The sequence below is a fragment of the Malaclemys terrapin genome, chromosome 11 (assembly GCF_027887155.1).
Source record: "Malaclemys terrapin pileata isolate rMalTer1 chromosome 11, rMalTer1.hap1, whole genome shotgun sequence".
NCBI lineage: Eukaryota > Metazoa > Chordata > Testudines > Emydidae > Malaclemys > Malaclemys terrapin.
Genome location: NC_071515.1, coordinates 8,485,785 through 8,503,946, shown reverse-complemented (window position 1 = coordinate 8,503,946; position 18,162 = coordinate 8,485,785). Strand labels below are relative to the sequence as shown.

The following is an 18,162-nucleotide window of genomic DNA, read 5'->3' as shown; positions in this document are numbered from 1 at the left end:
TATTTCATTTTTTAATAGCTGATCCTTTAGATACTTTTACCTTAGTCATGTGACATGACTTGAAACCATTTTTTGTAACCCTATGTTAGTGTACTGACATGTTTCAAAATTAGGGCACACTTTTCTTATTAGATTCTTGTTAGTCCCGTAGGGCCCAATGCTCATCTTACTATTGCCAGGGTTACACTGGTTTGGTGTTCGGTGGAATTACTTCTGTTGCACACTGGTGTAAATTAGACCAGGAGAGCAGGCTGTAAGAATTTGTCTCAATTAAGCACCTGCGCTGATTGTGATCAGAGGAAATTGTTGGGAAGGTTGACTTCTATTTGCTATCCAAGCACAGAGGAGGAGAGTCTGTTATTTTCCATTATACGCAGAATCCCATGTCTTCTATGATTTTGTGGCTGTGGCATTTGCAATAGAATTCATGCCTTGCCGTAGAATTGTGCTACTAAATCTATGTTTTAATTTAAAAGGCAAACAAACAAATATTGTTTCTAGCCCTTCTGGCTTGCAAAGAAAACATCTCAGACTTGAATTGCTGTAGTGCTGCCTTCCTGAGTAACAGGCAGCTTCTAATTGTATCTCTGAGAAGTATAAACTTCCCTCTCTCATCTTAATTCCACCACCCCAAAATAAAGAGCACAGGAGGCTACAGGAGGATGTAGGCACCTGGTTGCAGAATTTAGGTTCAGCTTGCTGTGCAGTAAAGGAGGTCTTGATATCAGAGCTAAGCAATGTATATCTGGTGGGGGTAACAAATGCTTTCTTGGTATACTTGCAACAAATGTGTCCTTTGCCTGGGCAATAATAAAGTCTGTGCCATCCATTTGGACAATGCACTCTGCCCTCTAGTGCTAGGTGTGGCATAAAGTAGGCAGCGAAAGCTGAGACAGCATGAAAGTGGAGCCACAAAGACAGACCCTGTGTACTCTCTGCTATTGTGTTCTGTATTCTCTTTAAGGACGTGCTGTGGCTGGGATATTTGGCCACCTTTAAATGGTGAGCATGGGAGGCTGTAGAATATTAACCTGCTGGAAAATGAAGAAATATTGTTTAATTATATTTGTGCATTGGGGGAGGATAGTCAAGAAAACCCCTTTCAGACTGTCAGAGAGGAGATCAAGTTACCACTTATCCTATAAACAGACCTGTCCTGTTCCCACTGGCATTCAGAAGATAAAACACCATCCTAGATAGAGCTGATCAACAAATTTACATTGATAGGTTTATTTTGAGGAAAACTGATTTTTCAACAATTGGTTGAATTTTTTTTTTTTTTTCCTTTTCAATAAAGCACTAAACTGGACAATATTCCAGCGGAAGGAAATGGAGCGAGAAACAAAGTGAAAATGGATGTTTTTTTCCTAAAAAAATGTTTCAATTTTCAGTTTTTGTTTTGTCCAAAACATGAGAAAATGTGAACAAAACAAAACAAAAAATGTTTCCTTTCGTTCAAAATTGTTCGCAGAAAATAAATAGCATTTTCCAACCAGCTCTACTAACTATTGTCTGGAACCGACACTAATATTTCAAGAGAGACACAACGTGGAGGACATCATATCTTTTATAGGACCAACTTCTGTTGGTGAAAGAGACATGCCTTTGAGCTATCCAGAGCTTTTCAGTCTTGAAAGCTTGAGAGCTTGTCTCTTTCATCAACAGAAGTTAGTTCAATAAAAGATAGGATCTCACCCACCTTGTCTCTCTAGGATCCTGGCACCGACATGGCTACAACAACACTGCAAACAGCGAACGTTTTAGGAGTTCTCTCTTGCTCTGCTCCTCCACTGAACCCAATCCAGCGGAATTCCGCTAGGCATCCTTCTGCTTGACATGTCTTTCTCCTTAGCTGTGCATTTTGAATTTTGATTTCTTCCCTAATAGTTTTAACATTTTTATAAGCCACCAAAAATGGTTCAGTAGAAGCAGTGAAATAAATGACCAAAATCTCTTCTGGTATAAATTGATGAAGCATTACTGAAGTCAGTGGAACTGCATCCTTTTCCATCGGGTGGAATTTGGGCCCAGAAGGTATGCTGTAGACTCTTTGCCTGAGGGGTTGCTGTAAGAGTGTGGGAATTCCAGGTAGGGCATGTTCTAACAATTGGGAGACCTTGTTACAAGAACAAATGGGGCTGCTGTTATTTCTGTATGCTAGTTGGATGCTTAAAAAGGCACTGCGATGCAGCACAATGTATATTACTTCCCCCCCTCGGCCATATTAGAAACCAGACCTAAAATGTCTGAGATTGGGGGGGATGTTTAAGAGGTCACCGATCATTTTCTTCTGAGCTCATTGTATAAAGTATTAATGCTCATATAGCTGTTAGGGTGTGACTGTTTCTTTAAGGTCACTCCAAGAGGGAGGACTAGTACAAGCAATGTGGCAGTTATGGCACTTTCTACTTGCTTTTAACATGCATCTCAATGGTAACACGACTTGCTAGTGAAGGAGGAACAGCTGTCCAGGCATTTGCAGTGAGATTTTTACACTTTTCTTGTTGTCAACTAGTTATTCCCCCCCCCCCCCCCCCTTTTTTTCAATGTAAGTGTTTTCTGTTTGGGATTCAGGGGATGTCCCCTCTTTCCCATCTGATTCAGCTTCCAGGCAGGCTAATTTGCTTTGCACGGTGGGAGCTTCAGCGCGAAGTCGGAAAAGTGCCTAGTACTGAATTCCAGTCACTACACAGCCCCTTTTTCTAGGTCAGCACAAGCATTGTTGAGATTAGATGGAATTTTTGTTCTCATATTAAGAGTTTAAAGGCTCCCTATAGTTTTTGGTGCCCAATTCCCACATCAATGAAAAATGGGTGTGCAAATCCCTTAGGTACCTTTCACGGTCTAAATAATTTAAGACCCTAAGTGTGACAGGTTTACACTTGTTTCCCATTCCTTAGATGGGTTCCGTCTGTGGTGTGCTCTAGATACAAGTGCTTAGTGCAGCGTATGCAAGAGGTGAGCTAGCTAGAAAAGGAGAGCGCCCTTTGAGGCACCCCCTCACACACCTCTGCTGGCCAGCTCTCTCATTGTACTAAGTGCTGTAAAGCACCAACAGGCTGCGCTGTGGCAGGTGCTCTATCAGCAGCTGGATGTCAGGATGCTACAATGAAATAAAATTTTCTCTGCAGTGTTTTATGAGACTCTCAGACCAACCCCAGAGAGGGATTGCGCAGCAGAAATAGGGTAAGTGACTTGTCCAAAGACAAGCAGCAAGTGTGTGGCAAACATGGGACTAGAACCTAGCGGTTTTGACTGCTGTTCCCCATTACACACCACCACTTCTCACTTCACTATAACTGGGCTTGGCAGAATTTTGACAGGTAATATCAATGTTTCTTTTTAAGAGTAATTAACCATTGGAACAGTTTACCAAGGGCCATGATGGATTCTCCATTACTGACCATTTCTAAATCAAGATTGGCTGCTTTTCTAACAGATCTGCTCTAGGAATTATTGTGGGACAGGTCTCTGGCCTGTGCTATACAGGGGGGCAGACTAGATGATTACAATGGTTCATTCTGGCCTTGGAATCTATGAGCTATAACCTGAAAACCAAGCTGGTGTGGGCTTGAGAGGGGGAGAATTATCTTTACATTCCCCGCCCCCCTATTCTCACTAAGGAAGCCATGAAGTTTAACCAGGAGAGTGAAAAATCCAAGCAATAGGACCTTAGTTGTGATGTCCTTTTGCTACTGATTGACATTGGACTTCTTGGATCTCAATAAGCCCAGCTAAAAAAATCAGTTAGGGAACAATACTTCATTAAAAAAGCACATCTGAGCTAAGGGACCTTGGGGTTACAAATTGCAAGTTGCTATTAATATCAATAATAGATGGTTTACATAGTGCTGCAGACAGAGAAAAGCAGACTTTTGAGGGCATGTGAATAAGATGTCGTGTAAGAAATGGTAGATTTGGGGATATTAGATAGAATGTAAGAGATTGCAGTTATTTATACTAGGGCAGCTCCTAGAGGGAGTGCTAGGTGCTGTACAATCATGTGTGAAGATAGAATCTCTCCCCAGAAGATCTTACAAGCTTATGTTTGGTGGCTGTCAAACAGAATGTATTGGAATGGCACATCTGAAATAACTGCAAAGCCAATGGTTCTGAAATCTTTCAGCAGTGTATGCCATTGATCAACGTGCCTGAAATAAGAGGTAAAAGGGGAACCTAAAAGGGCAGACTGATCAGTTGAGTGGTGGTGAAAAGAGTTTTACTAGGGGGAAATAGGTCTTCTCGCTAAAAAAGGAGGTTTTAATCAGATTTAATTAAAACTACATCTCATAAATCAGTTTTCTGTGTAGTGGAGGATAAAATGGAAGAATTTGAAAAGATATGGAATCCATTTGGGTAGATACAACTGTATGACAGCTGAGTTGTGCTGTGGGTGAGTTTAAAATATTGGGAAATAGGCACACAACACACACGCAAAGGGAGGGAGCCAGCATGGACAGGGAATTATTAATTACTTTGTAGATATACCATCGGTTACACTTAATTTAAAATATGGAGCAAATGATTCATGAAGTTTTAAACTATAATAAACACTGTTCAGTACTGATATTTGAAAACAATCAAGCAAATGCCAATAAAAGAAAAATAAATTAAAGCATTGTATTTTTAAAAATGCAGGCAATATTTCAGTTCTTATATAGTTGACAGTGAAGTGTTAAATAGGTAAAATTTTCAAAAATGCCTTAGTCCCATTGTCAAAAGGAACTTAAGAGGTTAGGGGTTATATTTCAATAGCACCTAAAGGACTTAAGCACTCTTGAACATTTTACTCTGTCTCATTGAAAGTCAATGGGTCTTAGGTGCTTAAGTACCTAAGTACTTGTGAGTTCAATCCTTGAGGGGGCCATTTAGGGATCTGGGGCAAAAATCTCTCTGGGGATTGGTCCTCCTTTGAGCAGGGGGCTGGACTAGATGACCTCCTTAGGTCCCTTCCAACCCTGATATTCTGTGATTCGAAGACACTTTTGAAAATGGAACTTACACATCTAATTCAATTTTGAAAATCCAATGTCATTTATCCTCTGTGCATAGTTCAGGTAAATACTTAAACCTAACAGAGTGGGCATCTATTTGCATTTATCCTATTGGACAAAATGCTTGTTTTGCGATGTTCTCTGTTATGATGTTTGCATTCTTTTGCCTCAGTGCAGGATGGTGTGTGGATGTCACAGCATTCAGGTGCCCACCCAGTACATCAGACTGTTGCATTGCTCGGAACAAATCTGGGGCCCTTTCAAAATACTGCCTTGTGCAATGAGTTTTCTTATAAGGGTGACTGATCATGAGGAAGATATCCCTAGAACTCCCTTTCACTTGTGACTTAAACTGGAGCTTGAGCACAGGTCGCTACAGTTCAAAGACCAGTGTTTTGAACTGCAGCACCACCTAGCCCTCCCTCAGTCAAAGCGTAAGTGTAATTTAATTTCTCCTCTTCTTGAAATGCGGTCACACACAGGTACTACAGATCCTTTGAAAAATGAAACATTTTGGACATGTGAAAGTTCAGTGCATGATAGAAGTCCTTGTATTATTTAGTGTCAGTAGTAATAATAATAGAATCTTAGATTTAAGTAGCCCTTTTCATTGCAAAGGATGTGAAAACTGCAAAATATTCATAAAACCCCACTGAGAAAGTTGGGAGCTCTGAGTGCAGACAGACTGCAGTATTTTTACTCTAAAAATTAGAGGGATTGTTACTCTAAAAATATGGTACTCTAAAAAATAGAGGGATTAAAAAGAACTGACGGTATGAGATGTTTCCTTACCTAATCAGAGAAAACAATATAAATTGTCATCTTAAAAGCTGACACCTCAAATCTCCAGTAACAGTGTTTAATGTGATGTATGGTGTATTGAATTTGATCTATTTTTATACTATATTTTTTTATTTTATGTACTGGAATCTTTTTGAGATTTTTTTCTTCATGGTGGTATATGCGGGCATCATAAATACCATGGCGGCTGCTACAGCATATGACCAAAATTTTAGTTGGGTAGAAATATTATTTCATTGGTCTGATCTTCATCAGTTGTTTGCATGAGTAGCCTCCTGTGTGTGTGGCATGCTGACAAATTGTTAGGTTAAATCTGTATTGGAAGAAGTTCAGCTCTGCAGTGTGTTTGGCAGGGAGAGGATGAGAGGTTTGCAAGAACTCACAAGTCCAATGAAATGAACAGAAATACATGCAATGACTTCCGTAGTTTTTCATGACTTCCGTAGTTTTTCAGACTAGGTCCATAATGAATGTGTCATGGTAGGTGTGTGTGTGTGTGTGTGTGTGTGTGTGTGTGTGTGTGTGTGTGTGTAAGAGTGAGAGGGGGTTAACACTGCATGCTGAAGCCTGATGTACTCACATTTTTTGTACAGATATAACAATATCATCTAGGAGTGTAATTTTCTTTTTTGCCCACCACAATAGTTATACTGGTACAATCCCAAGTGTGGCCACAGTCATCATACCATTATCAATGTGCATTGTACGGGTATGTCTTATATACAGGGATAAGCTATACAGGTATAAGGCACCTTTATACTGTATAACTGTGTCCCCACTGGAGTGGTTTGTACTGCTTTAACTGTATTGTTACAGTGGTACATATTTGAATGTAGAAAAGACCCAAGTGTGTACCTCCTATGCTGCCACTAAGTATGCCTTGATGATCATTATTATTTCTATTATGTCAGCACCTAGGGGGTGCCAGTCACAGACCATGTCCCCACTCTGGTAACCACCATACAAACATGAATCTGATCCCCCAGCCCTGATCTTGTCACCCCCTATCAAATCAGAGTCTCTCGTCAAGTGGCAGCATTTATTCTAGAAAATCATTGCACCCCCAGAAACAAACAGGCTGCCCTGTGGCATGACCGTTCTCATGTCACTGGAGTGAGTGGGACTGTCTGACCTGAGTCTGACTGGGGCCTGCAGCCGTGGCTGCTGCAGTATAAATATTAGGTAATAATAATGGCCCCGATTCGAGAAAGCACTTAGGCATGTACATGAGTGACCTCACTGAATAAGGATGCTTTTCTGAATCTGGCCCAATGTTTCATTGGGATCTCAAAAGGGTATACCGTACAATATAGCAGCACAGAGAACCAGCAGTGAAATGCTTAATGGCCAGATATTAAAAGATATTTAGACACCTACTGGGATTTTTAAAAATGCATAGGCAAGTTAGGTGCCTAATTGCCATAGATTTCAATAGGAGTTAATTGCCTAATTAATTTAGGCACTATTGACATTCCCACCAGCTGCCTCTCTTCACCTTTAGGCACCTAAACACTTTTAAAAATCTGACCCTAAATTATTAGTAGATAGGTGGCAGTTTCTGAATTGAAACTTTTTTTTCGGGTTCATGCCTGAGTTCAGGATTCATTATCAAAACCGCTGCTTGCTTTGCTGATAGTTTTACAGCCAATCAGGTACAATGGATCCTAAAGAATGCCACAATCCCTGGAGAAATAATTTGCTGTTGAGATTCAATCCTGATGTAATTATTTCACAATCTGAATTAGTGCATTAGATTTAAAACAGAATGAATGTTCTAGAAGAAGAGCTGGGATCCAGTAACAACATTTCAGGTGCTAGTCTTTATATCGTCATAAATGTGGTGCATCGTTTGGAGCCTGATTCTGCCTCTCTTACTCAGGTTAGGTAGTGTCTTGTACCTTGAGTAACCCTGCTGCTTTTAATGAGGCTGCTTGAGGATGAAGGTTTGAGGAAGAATGGCAGAATGTGGCCCTTAATGTTTAGAGAGCTTAAAGACTAGTTGACGCCTGATGGTGAACATTAGCTTTAGAGAGAAGTCTGCTTAGCTGTCATTCTATTTTCTTATAGTCTTTTTTTATTGCCAGAAGAGGATTTTTGTTTTAAGAGCTTATTTTGCCCTTCAAACTCAGTATATCACATCACAATTGGTTACTGTAGAGAAAGTTATGATGTCACAAACCAAAGTGCATGACCAGTGGGTGAGGAGAAGGCAGCAGGAGTTGATTCATTGTTAAGTGACAAAGATTTGTAATATCACTAGCACAGGGATCGGCAACCTTTCAGAAGTGGTGTGCCGAGTCTTCATTTATTCACTGTAATTTAAAGTTTTGCGTGCCAGTAATACATTTTACATTTACAGGGGCTGGTGGACGGAACCCCAGACCGGCAGCAGGCTGAGTGGGGCCAGTGACCAGTAACCCAGGCCAGCAGCAGAGCCCCCAGGGACAGCGGCCGGGACCCCAGGCCGGCAGCAGAGTGCCACTGAAAATCAACTCGCGTGTCGCCTTTGGCACTCGTGCCATAGGTTTCTGACTGCTGTACTAGCATCACAAATGAGAGGCAGACATTTGTGTTTCAAGGGGCAAGTCACAGATATGTTTACTAGTATATCTATCATAAGATTTTCTACACCACTGGTCACCAAAGGATCTAAACAATTCCTGCACTGTACATGCCACAATACAGTTATTATCCGAGCTGTTACATAGATTCAAATGCAGAGTTGTTCCATTTCAGTTGGCACACAAACAGCAGGTATATTGGGAACAGGGACATTATTGACTTAGTACACAATTGTTTAGAGTTGATGCAAAGGATAGCGATGTTATGTGATATCTACATGCCCCTAGGAAGGCTTGTGTTTGTAGTACTATATATACAGCTGCATAGTTGACTACGTTTTTCTTAAGTCTGTCTCATGAGTCTGCTAAGACCATGCTTTCTTTTTCAATTGATCATGATATTTTCTAACCTGATCTGTGATTTTTTTTTTAACTATTCCAGAGTTCTCCTCTTTTACTTATGCATATCTTTGGTGTAGGAATTTGTTTTGTGGTCCGTAATACAGCAATACATTTCCTAGCTGCCATTTATACCTTGAATAAAGGTCATTCTCGGGAGGTGTGTGGGGTATATGTGAAGGGGATGGGAGTGAAAGAGAGAGAAGACTACCTCCCAGAATGTGGTTCTACTGTGTTTTTAGTCAACAGGCTGTTGGAGTCACTTGTGAGCTGTGATATAGCTGTGATTAGAGTGTTGGGCTCTGAAGCCAGACACAGGAAAAGTCATGTTTGTGCGTGTATGTGTGTGTGTGTGTGCGTGTGTGTGCGCATGTGCTGAATGATTGGCCTACTGTCCAGCACAGTTTGGGAGTGTTTGAGTACATTTTGGTCCCAATCCTGCCAGCTAGTGCATGTGGGCACAGCCCTGCTGAAGTCAGCACGGCTCTGCATCGGAGCAGTGGTCCAGCCCCAGGGATTAGCTTGCCAGACTCAGATCTTGGTGATGTCTGGTGTGTAAAAAGCAACATGCAATCACTTTCCATTGGTGGGATGTGTATCTGGATGAGGAGAACCCAGGGAGTCCCCTGTGGTAGTTTGAAACGTCTCCTTTCCATTTCTCTTAATTAAATTCCCTCACTCTCCAGAATTTTCCATGACGGGTCAGCTGACTTGTAACAGGGGTGCTGTTAAAGACTTGATCCCTCTGTCTGTCCTGGCTATGCAATTAGGTTTGTTTGTATTTTAAACACAAACATATGATTTTTAAAGTATATCCAAACAGCTTAAACCAAAAGAATGATCACATAAATTACAGCATACAGAATTTTGGTGGTCAGATTGATCAGAAACTTAATTTCACATTTTAGAGCACATGTTTGGCAGGTCTTGTATCTTTTAAGGAAATGCTAAACTTTTTCTTGGGGGTGGTGGTTATCAAGACAAAATTATCTTATTAAGAATTCAATTAAAGCTTGCACAGGCTCACTGGAACGAGTCCAGTAAATGTAAATCAAACCGAACTAGCAGACATCTGCCCCCTTTTTATTTTCCAAGCTGCAGTTTAAAGGCAGAGAAGAGAAGAACATGGAGGTGGGGCTGTTGCTCATTTCTAGTTGTATGTATGCAGAAGCAGCCAATGGCAATTTTCTTTTTGTTTTCTGATCACTTCTGTGTGCCCCACAGAACCAGATCGGCGTCGCTGCTGTCTTTACATAACTTGTTGAGTTAAATGCGTTTGATATCAGGGTGCCTCTGGCATTGAAACTTACAAAATTAAAACAGAACATGCAAAAAGTCCCCCTGTAGAAGCAGAAATGCAACTCTAAATTGTAGACTTATGTTTTCATGTTTACAAAATAGCTCCCCAAAAGGAAGAACTCCAGAAACTTTTTCTTTTGAGAGCAACAGAACTGCAGTCAAACTACCTGCTGCCCTTTCCTTTCCACAGACTCTCAGTGAGACTATGTAACAGGGACATTGCAACTTATTTTGATCTAGCATCTTTTCTACAAATAACACAGACATTTTCTATCGAACGCTTTACCGAACATGGTACGAATGCTCTGCTTCCTCTAGGCTGTGCGAAAGAAGGAAACATACTGTGACGTTGCTGTGTTGAAAAACATACGTTGTCCTTTGGGGAGTTGATTTGCAACAGCATTACAATAGATACAGTCTGGCCTCTTGACTGGACTAGATGAAAATTATTAAACAAAAAAGTCCTTGCTCTCAGAAGCATATCTCCAAAGTTTAAAAATATAGGCTCTGACTTCTAAAGGAAAGTCAATGGTAGTTGGGCCTATAGTTCCCTTCAGCTCCTTTGAAAATCCCAAGTATATATCTATAAGTAACACTTACCAGCAATATTGTTATTATGATTGTTTCATATTTGCACTGCAGTATTGCCAAGAAGCCCCAATCAGGGATTAGAGTCCCATTTTGCTAGGCACTTTACATGTATTTGAATCCATTGCCGCACAGGATATAACAACACTTCTTTTAGGCTCTAACCTCACTTACATGGATGCAAATCCACATTTCAAATGATTGATCTGGCTTTTCCCAGTGTCAATGTGATCAGGAATAGGCTCTATTTACAAGGCAAAATGTTGGAGTCAGCAGACTCTAAACTGGTGATTTGCGTGGAAGTTCAAGTGGCTTGCACTATTTTCCAAAAGAAAGCCCTGGTCTAATATAAAGGAGGAGAGACGTACATTGAAGAGCCATTTTAATTCCTCCCCACTAAAAGTGAAGATTGTGGGCCAAGGGCTACTCTCTTGAATCCATGCAACCCCGTTGACACCAGCTGGGTTATATGTGTGTGTAAACAAGAGCACAATTTGACCCATACATTTTCTATCTACATAAAAGGCTCAGCAAGGGCTCTGCCTTGCAGTATTCAAAGTCAAGCTCCCACAAAAGTCAAATAAAGGACAGGATTCAGCGCAGAGCCGCAGATAAATTGATGTCTGAGAGTTGAGCAAATGTGTTGCAAATGAAGGCCCTAATCCTGCAGTTGTAACTGCTCAGGGAGTTCCTTGTGGAACCTAATTGAAGCCTGATTGCAGGATTGGGGCCATCATTAGAATAAAGTGAGAAGCAGAGAATATGTCACCATGAAAATGAAAAAGCCCCATTAGTATCTAATGCACTAAAGAATCATAAAATTCGGCTGCTTAAGGTTGGCTCCCTGATTTGTTCATTAGAGCTTTCAAAAATCCTGACTGACCTGTTTATGATCATTTTATCCAATATGTTTGATGGGGTTTGGGGGGGGAAGTTGAGGGTACATGTGTGGCGGTGTGGGAATCTCAGGGATTTATTGACTAGCTGAGTTAATTCATTATTTGTAGGTATTAGTTTTCACTGCTGAGTGGTCATCACCTTCAGCTGTAAATCCAATTCATTGTTGGGGGGGTCTAGAGTTTTTTTGGGTGGACTTTTTTACTATTTGATTCTAGCATGATAATAATTAATGACTCTGATGACGTTTGTCAGCTGGAGAACATCCCAGTATTCCTCACTTCTAAATTTCCTTAAGACGTAAATCATAAGCGTTGGCATATAGTATTCTCCAGTCACTTAGAGTAATCCGTTGAGATGTTCAGCTAGATTCTCAACTGGTGTTTATCGATTATGTCGATTTACACCAGCTGAGAATCTGGCCTGCTATTCTGGGGTTTTCTTTCTAATAGCACAGCTGTTTTTTTACGATTAAATGCATTCTGCTTTTACTTGGTGCCTACTCAGAAAGCTAAAAAAGAGTCTATGCTTTCACCAAAAGGCAACTTAATTTCCTGCTCGTGTGCATTGATCTATTTTTACTCTGGAGTTCTGTAGTGTTTTCTGACCTGTTCCCCGACTCATCAAAATAGTCCTTCTGCTTGAACTGAGACATACAAACTTTAGATTTGGAGATTTCAAAGCCACGCAGAAATGCGTCGCAGAACTACAGCTATAAACGTAACTTTATTGCTAAAAGAAAAGTGATACAATATGTTACCAAAAGAGATTTCAGCTGCAGTTATAGAATCCATCCTTGCCCCATTGCATAGAAGATGGTGCAATGACCAGCAAGCATGTTTTACTATTTCATCTATTGCTATATGTATGAAATAAGCCTAACAAAAGCTAAAGGAAGGAAGATATAGAAAAAGAATATGAGGACAATCCGCAGTTCCTTGTTGCAATATGCACATTTATATTTTTAACAAATAGAAGTCTGTATTCTCTAAATTTGAAGCTATTCAGTGCAGATGACCACCAAATTAGCTAAAGTGTATACATTTATATTTTTCCTTAATGATCCTTCCTTGTGTCTCCTTCATGACGGGACTTTCAAAGCAGAATTGACTTCAGTAGGTTGAATAACAAAACGTTTGTCATTGTTCTAAAGTGTCCTTCTGTTTCAGGCCAAAATGTCTCTCTATCGTGCACAGACTTGATATTTTCTAACTTCATATGATCAAGAAATGTACATCTGGGATTCTGAAGCATGAATCATGGACGATAGAAAATTATCTTTCATGTATGTGCAAATGCATGTATGAATGTGTGTATGAATACGTATAATGTGGGTGTGAATGTATGTATAATACTTAGTACATTGACTTCTTACACCATTTCATGCTTTCTTCAGTATTTTTTCTTGTGTCTTTATTTGGGTGGTTTGTCTCCCATTAGCTTTGGCTGGTTGACTGCTATGTATTTGGTTGATACTGTGTAGCAGATTTATTCTTTCCCAAGAAAAGACACAAATGTAAACAGACCATCTAGAATGCATTTTGCAGGGCTTTTAAATATACCAGCATGTAAAAACTAAACCTATTAATGTAAATACCAACTTTAAAAACTTTCCTGTCAAATAAGTATGTTTACATTTTTAGTGGTGCATTTAAAAAAAATTGGGCTTTTGAAAAAAGATTTAGTTATAGTATCATGATACAACCAGTTAACAACAGTTAACCAGCTCTACACTTTGAGTGGTTTCCAGAAGAAATTGTTTTGTTTCTATAAGGACAAAACAAAATAGAGATCCTAACCAATCTACTCACTTTTTCCATTGAAGAAACTCCTAAAGTCATAGTCAAATCTTAAGGAACAATCACCTGGATGTTATAAAATACACCCATTTACTAAAACCTTCTTCCAAAATGAACAAGGTTGGCAAATGCTTTCATAATATAAGGATCGATTCATGTAACGTATACAGCCTTTTATAAATATATAATCCCGCCACAGTCCTTACTGGTAACTCAAATGTAAAAAGTAATGCTGACAAACAGATCTTACTAACATGCTGGTGTAGAACTATATCATCATCATTGGCTGGTGCTTGCAAGGTTACACTGCTTTAGTTCTGGCTTTTATTCTTGTCCTACCGACACCTCTGATTAGGTACTATATTTCCACGCTTCTTACCAAAAGAAATAATGGAAAATAATCTTTTTTTTCTGAAACTGTTGACTGTTTGGAACATCTCAGACATTCTAGCTTCCAAAAAAATAATTGAGTGGGGTGAGGTGAGGTATGCAGGTGCTAGGTAGTAAACAGCTGGAGTGCTGGTGTGTGTGTGTGTGTTGCCTGCATTTGTATGTTTGTTTAAACATCCTATAGCTTGATATGCTAATTGAAGTGAAAAGTTGTGTCTGTTTCATGTGAAATTACAGGAGTATGTTTTCTTTAATTACATGGAACAGACCAGAAAAATCTCTGATTGCTGGATAAGTCAGCAATGGTCACCTACCTACTGGCATTCTCAAATGCCAGGTGGCATTTCCCCAGTTCCCAGGGCTCTGATTTTCTAATAAAAAAGAGCCTCTGATTTTTCTGTGGAACAAGCTCTTTAGCTTCTTCAAAGAGAAATCATTTCTTGCCTGTTTCTTTTCAAAACCCAGGCTAAAGCAAAGAAATGTGGATAATATAATTAGTAACAAGCGCCTGATCCTTCATTCTGTCTCATAGTGACATTCCTCAGAGTTGCAGAATTCCTACAAAATACAGGATCAGGCCCCAAATTTGCTTAGCCATTTCCTATGTTTTTTTCTTTCACCCCAACAACGTAGCAAACGTTCTTTTTGTGCATCAAAGTTTCCTCTGATGGACAAATGCACACAGGATTCCATGCTAAAAGGATAAGCCACACTTGCAAATTTCTCCAAGTTTCTGGAAGCACTTGTAGCGCTGGAAACAATTGTTTCTGCCTATAAATGATTGACCCAGACACTTGCCACACTGCTCTTTGGCAATAATGTTTTCAACAGTGCCACCACAAAAAAACATTTTTTTTAAATGGAAGGTTTTGGTTTATTTACTATGAAAGGAAATAATTGTTAAGTCATGTAAGGAAAAATAAGAAACAAATAGACCACTTCCAACATTTGCTAGGAGGCCAAGTTACAGAAAAGATACCATATACCAGTTCAGCATGAACCAGATGAATACGTACTGTATACGCTTAAATGTGTTCTTCAAAGGTCTATTTGGATACAAATAATTTTCAACTCTAGATTTAGCTATTTCATTGTTATTAATGAAATTCTGAACTCACTGTCTAATTCCTCATATAGGGACTATTTCCTAGTGTTCGCATTCAGTATCTTTCTCATCAGACCAATCTGAACTCTAGTTCTGTTGACACTGCACTTGAAACATTGTTGTTGTTTTTTAAGAAAAACGTTGAAATACCATTATCTGCTCCTAATGTACAGAGGGAAGGATATACAGTAGATAACAGATTAAAATAAATTGACTAATGACAGCAAATAATTTAGGAAACAACAGAATAAATGCATTGTTCCATTGTAGAGGTTTAGTATTCAGCCAATCTAAACTCCTGAAGAAATATGTGTTTGAGACATTTTACATCTGTTTTTGACAAAGACAACAGAAGATTCCCATAAAGGAGGTTCCCCCCCACCCTTCTTATTGCCTTAGCCTTTTTTAAACCCTATTAACAGAAGGAAAGGCAATGCATTTTATAAACCGAAGTTTAGAGTTTGTTTGAAAAAGCTACTTTGTTCAGTTGTTTGCAGCTGAAGCTACAGCAAAGCCACATATGTATCAGGGGAGACCTGTCTTTTTTCTGGCCATGATAACAAAAGTAGTTAACTTTAAATATTTAAATTGCCTGTTAGTGTGAGATGGATAGACTTTTTAGAATAATGAAACTAACTTCTTTCTAGGTTTTCATGAAGGGGTGATAGAAACTCTATTGAAGATATTAAAATACAGAGTATTTCAAACACAAATGAATCATGAAGTTGTTAAAATGCTGTATAAAATGTTTAAAATCTACATTTTACTCCTTTGCCTATTATTGCCTAAATATTGCCTATTTCAGATTAAATGTTGCCAATTGCATCAAGTTTCTTGTCTGTGTCCTAGTTATTGATAAAACAAATATGGATTTGTATAAAAAAAATTCTGGCTAATGGACCAACCTGAGCTTTCTTTATTCTTTTAAGGAGTTAATGTCATCTGGATAATTAACCAATTTCATTTACACTACTGCATGTTGTACTACAAAATGTGAGTGTCCCCTTACTTTCATTTCCTTGTTTAGTGATAAATATTTGTAATTGTATGATTATCTTATCTGTCTTTTGGTCTGTATTTTATCTTTGGATGTTCTGTGCGAGGCATGCAAACAATAGGAATAGATGTAAACTCTGAAATACTGCATGATTTATAGATGACTGAGAGGTGTTTCTTAATTAATGTAAAGTTATGACATCATTTAGAATAATTTAGGGGGGTTGCCTAAGCACACCTCCTCTCCCCCTTCTGCCCTCCGGACTCCCCCACCCCTCAAAAACCCCAACACAATTAAAAAGGAAAGATAAGAGGAAGCTGTTTTCTGGTAATGGAAACTGATGAGGACGAGTTCAGTGCCCCGAGTAAATAAGAAATGATGTTCAAGTCCATAAGAGTTTGATACCAGCCTTAACTTTACTCTAGGGAAGAGAAACCGAATATGAACTTGACAGTGGGTTTGTTCTATCTTTGTTTGCCTTTTATTTGTAAGGGGGGAAGGGAAGTGGACACAGCACAGACAAACAAGTACAGAACATCTGCTGATCATACAAAAATGTTACTAAGATCAGAGCAGAAATTATTCTTCACAGGATCAGCTGACCCCCCCCTTCCCAAAATGGCAAAATTGTAAAAACACTTAAAGCCTATTTTGTAGGTGCTGGTTCTTTTAGAGCACAGACATACACCAAATCCAATAAGCAGCTGTTTCAGGTCTTGTCAGTGTGTTTTACTGGCTGTCTTTTTCCTCTCTTTTGAAATTCTTCTCTAAGAAAAGTACTCTTGCAAATTTCACACCATTCGCCATTCAACGTTAACAGCTCCCCTCTTGGTAGCAAACCGTTTAAAAGACAGCAGCAGTGTATAAACACATTGAATTTAAATCTGAACATATCAAATGTTTTACTTACTAGAATTTTCTCTTATTTTTAGATTGGGGTGAGTGGAAGGGGGAACAAATGTAATCTTGATCTTTAATCTAGTTGTTTGTGGCCTACACAAGAGAATAATTGAGACACTGTGATGGAGAGAAATGTTTTCTCCCCTGTCTAGATTATCATCTGAATCCTTTCTGTCTTACTTCTGGACAGCTGCTGGATTTTCAAGGGGCTATAACATTTTGGGTTCCCCATTTAAAATAAGCTTAATATTTACGTTATAGCATAGACGATGTGAAGCTTCATCACTAAAACAAGGAGACCTGTGGCAGAATTCAATAAGATGCAGTTAGAAGTAAAAAGAAAGAACCAGGTACCTACCCCTTTGGCAGTTGTATTTGCTTTTGCCCAGGTACTGGCTAGTGGGAGGCAGACATGGACCAAGCTCCTTCCATCCTCCACACTGAAAAGGCATAACTAAGCCGCTCATGGGCCACATAGCTGCAGCTTGTCATCTTATTGTCCATCTCGTCACTCTGTAGGACCTGGTAGAGGAAGTCTATGTACCTGGCTGCGAGTTTGAGAGTCTGGATTTTACTGAGTTTGTCAGAGGGCAAAGTAGGGATGATTTTCCTCAGGGCTGCGAAGGCTTCATTGAGGGACTGAGTCCTCTGCCTCTCTCTGACATTGGCCAAGATCCTTTGGCTTTGGAGTTCTTCATAAGATTGGGAGCTGGGACTGGACTTTTTCCCCCTCTTGACTGGGTTGGGGCTGCCATCTTCACTGGATTTCTTACTGTATCTCCTCTTCCTGCCAAATCTCTTTGGCTGCCTTTCCAGCTCCTCTTCACTGGTCCCCAAGCTATCCACAGGGGAAACAGGAGAACTGGAACTTTCTTCCATTCTTTCTGCAAGAAGGGGAGGGGAAGAGACTTTTCCCCCCTCCTGATGTGGTGTGAGTGTGTCTTAAATGTGTTTTAAATTCCTGAGACAGATCCTTTGGAAAAAAACAGGAGTTTTTTGCTGACCAAACGTTTTCCAGGTTGCTTGAAGGGCTCTTATTTCAAGGACGGGGTTGTGCAAAAACTGAGGTCTTGGAGAGAGGAAGTTATTCTAACTTTTTTGGAAACTTTAGCTGGGCTCGGTTGCTAAATAGTTGTCAGAAGTGAGGGAGGTGCAGGGCTCCTTTCTGATTGGACAGCCAGGCCAGTGGGAGGAAAGCTTTTCTCCTGTTAAACTTTCACAGTTTTATGTTACACTTAACTAAAATCTTGGGAATGCACCTCCAATAAAAGACAGTTTGCAACCACCGCTCCTCTCTCCCCCTTTCGATATATATTTGCAGCTGTGGGACGCCCTCACGTGCTAATTCAGTGGGGGTTATTTTGTTTGTAAACTTTGCAAAGTGCCTAGGTTCTAAACAGGCATGCAACGCTGTGTCATTAAAATATCCAGT

General features: G+C 39.6%; 1 protein-coding gene across 1 annotated transcript in view; it reads right to left on the bottom strand.

Moving 5' to 3' along the window:
- Window positions 1–17,808, bottom strand: part of TWIST2 (twist family bHLH transcription factor 2) — a 78,190-nt gene extending 60,382 nt beyond the window's left edge. Inside the window, exon 1 of the mRNA XM_054044192.1 lies at window positions 17,089–17,808. Within this exon, the coding sequence (XP_053900167.1) occupies window positions 17,127–17,609 (483 nt within the window). The 5' untranslated portion in view covers window positions 17,610–17,808 and the 3' untranslated portion in view covers window positions 17,089–17,126. The remainder of the gene's footprint in view (window positions 1–17,088) is intronic.
- Between the last annotated feature and the right edge of the window lie 354 nt (window positions 17,809–18,162).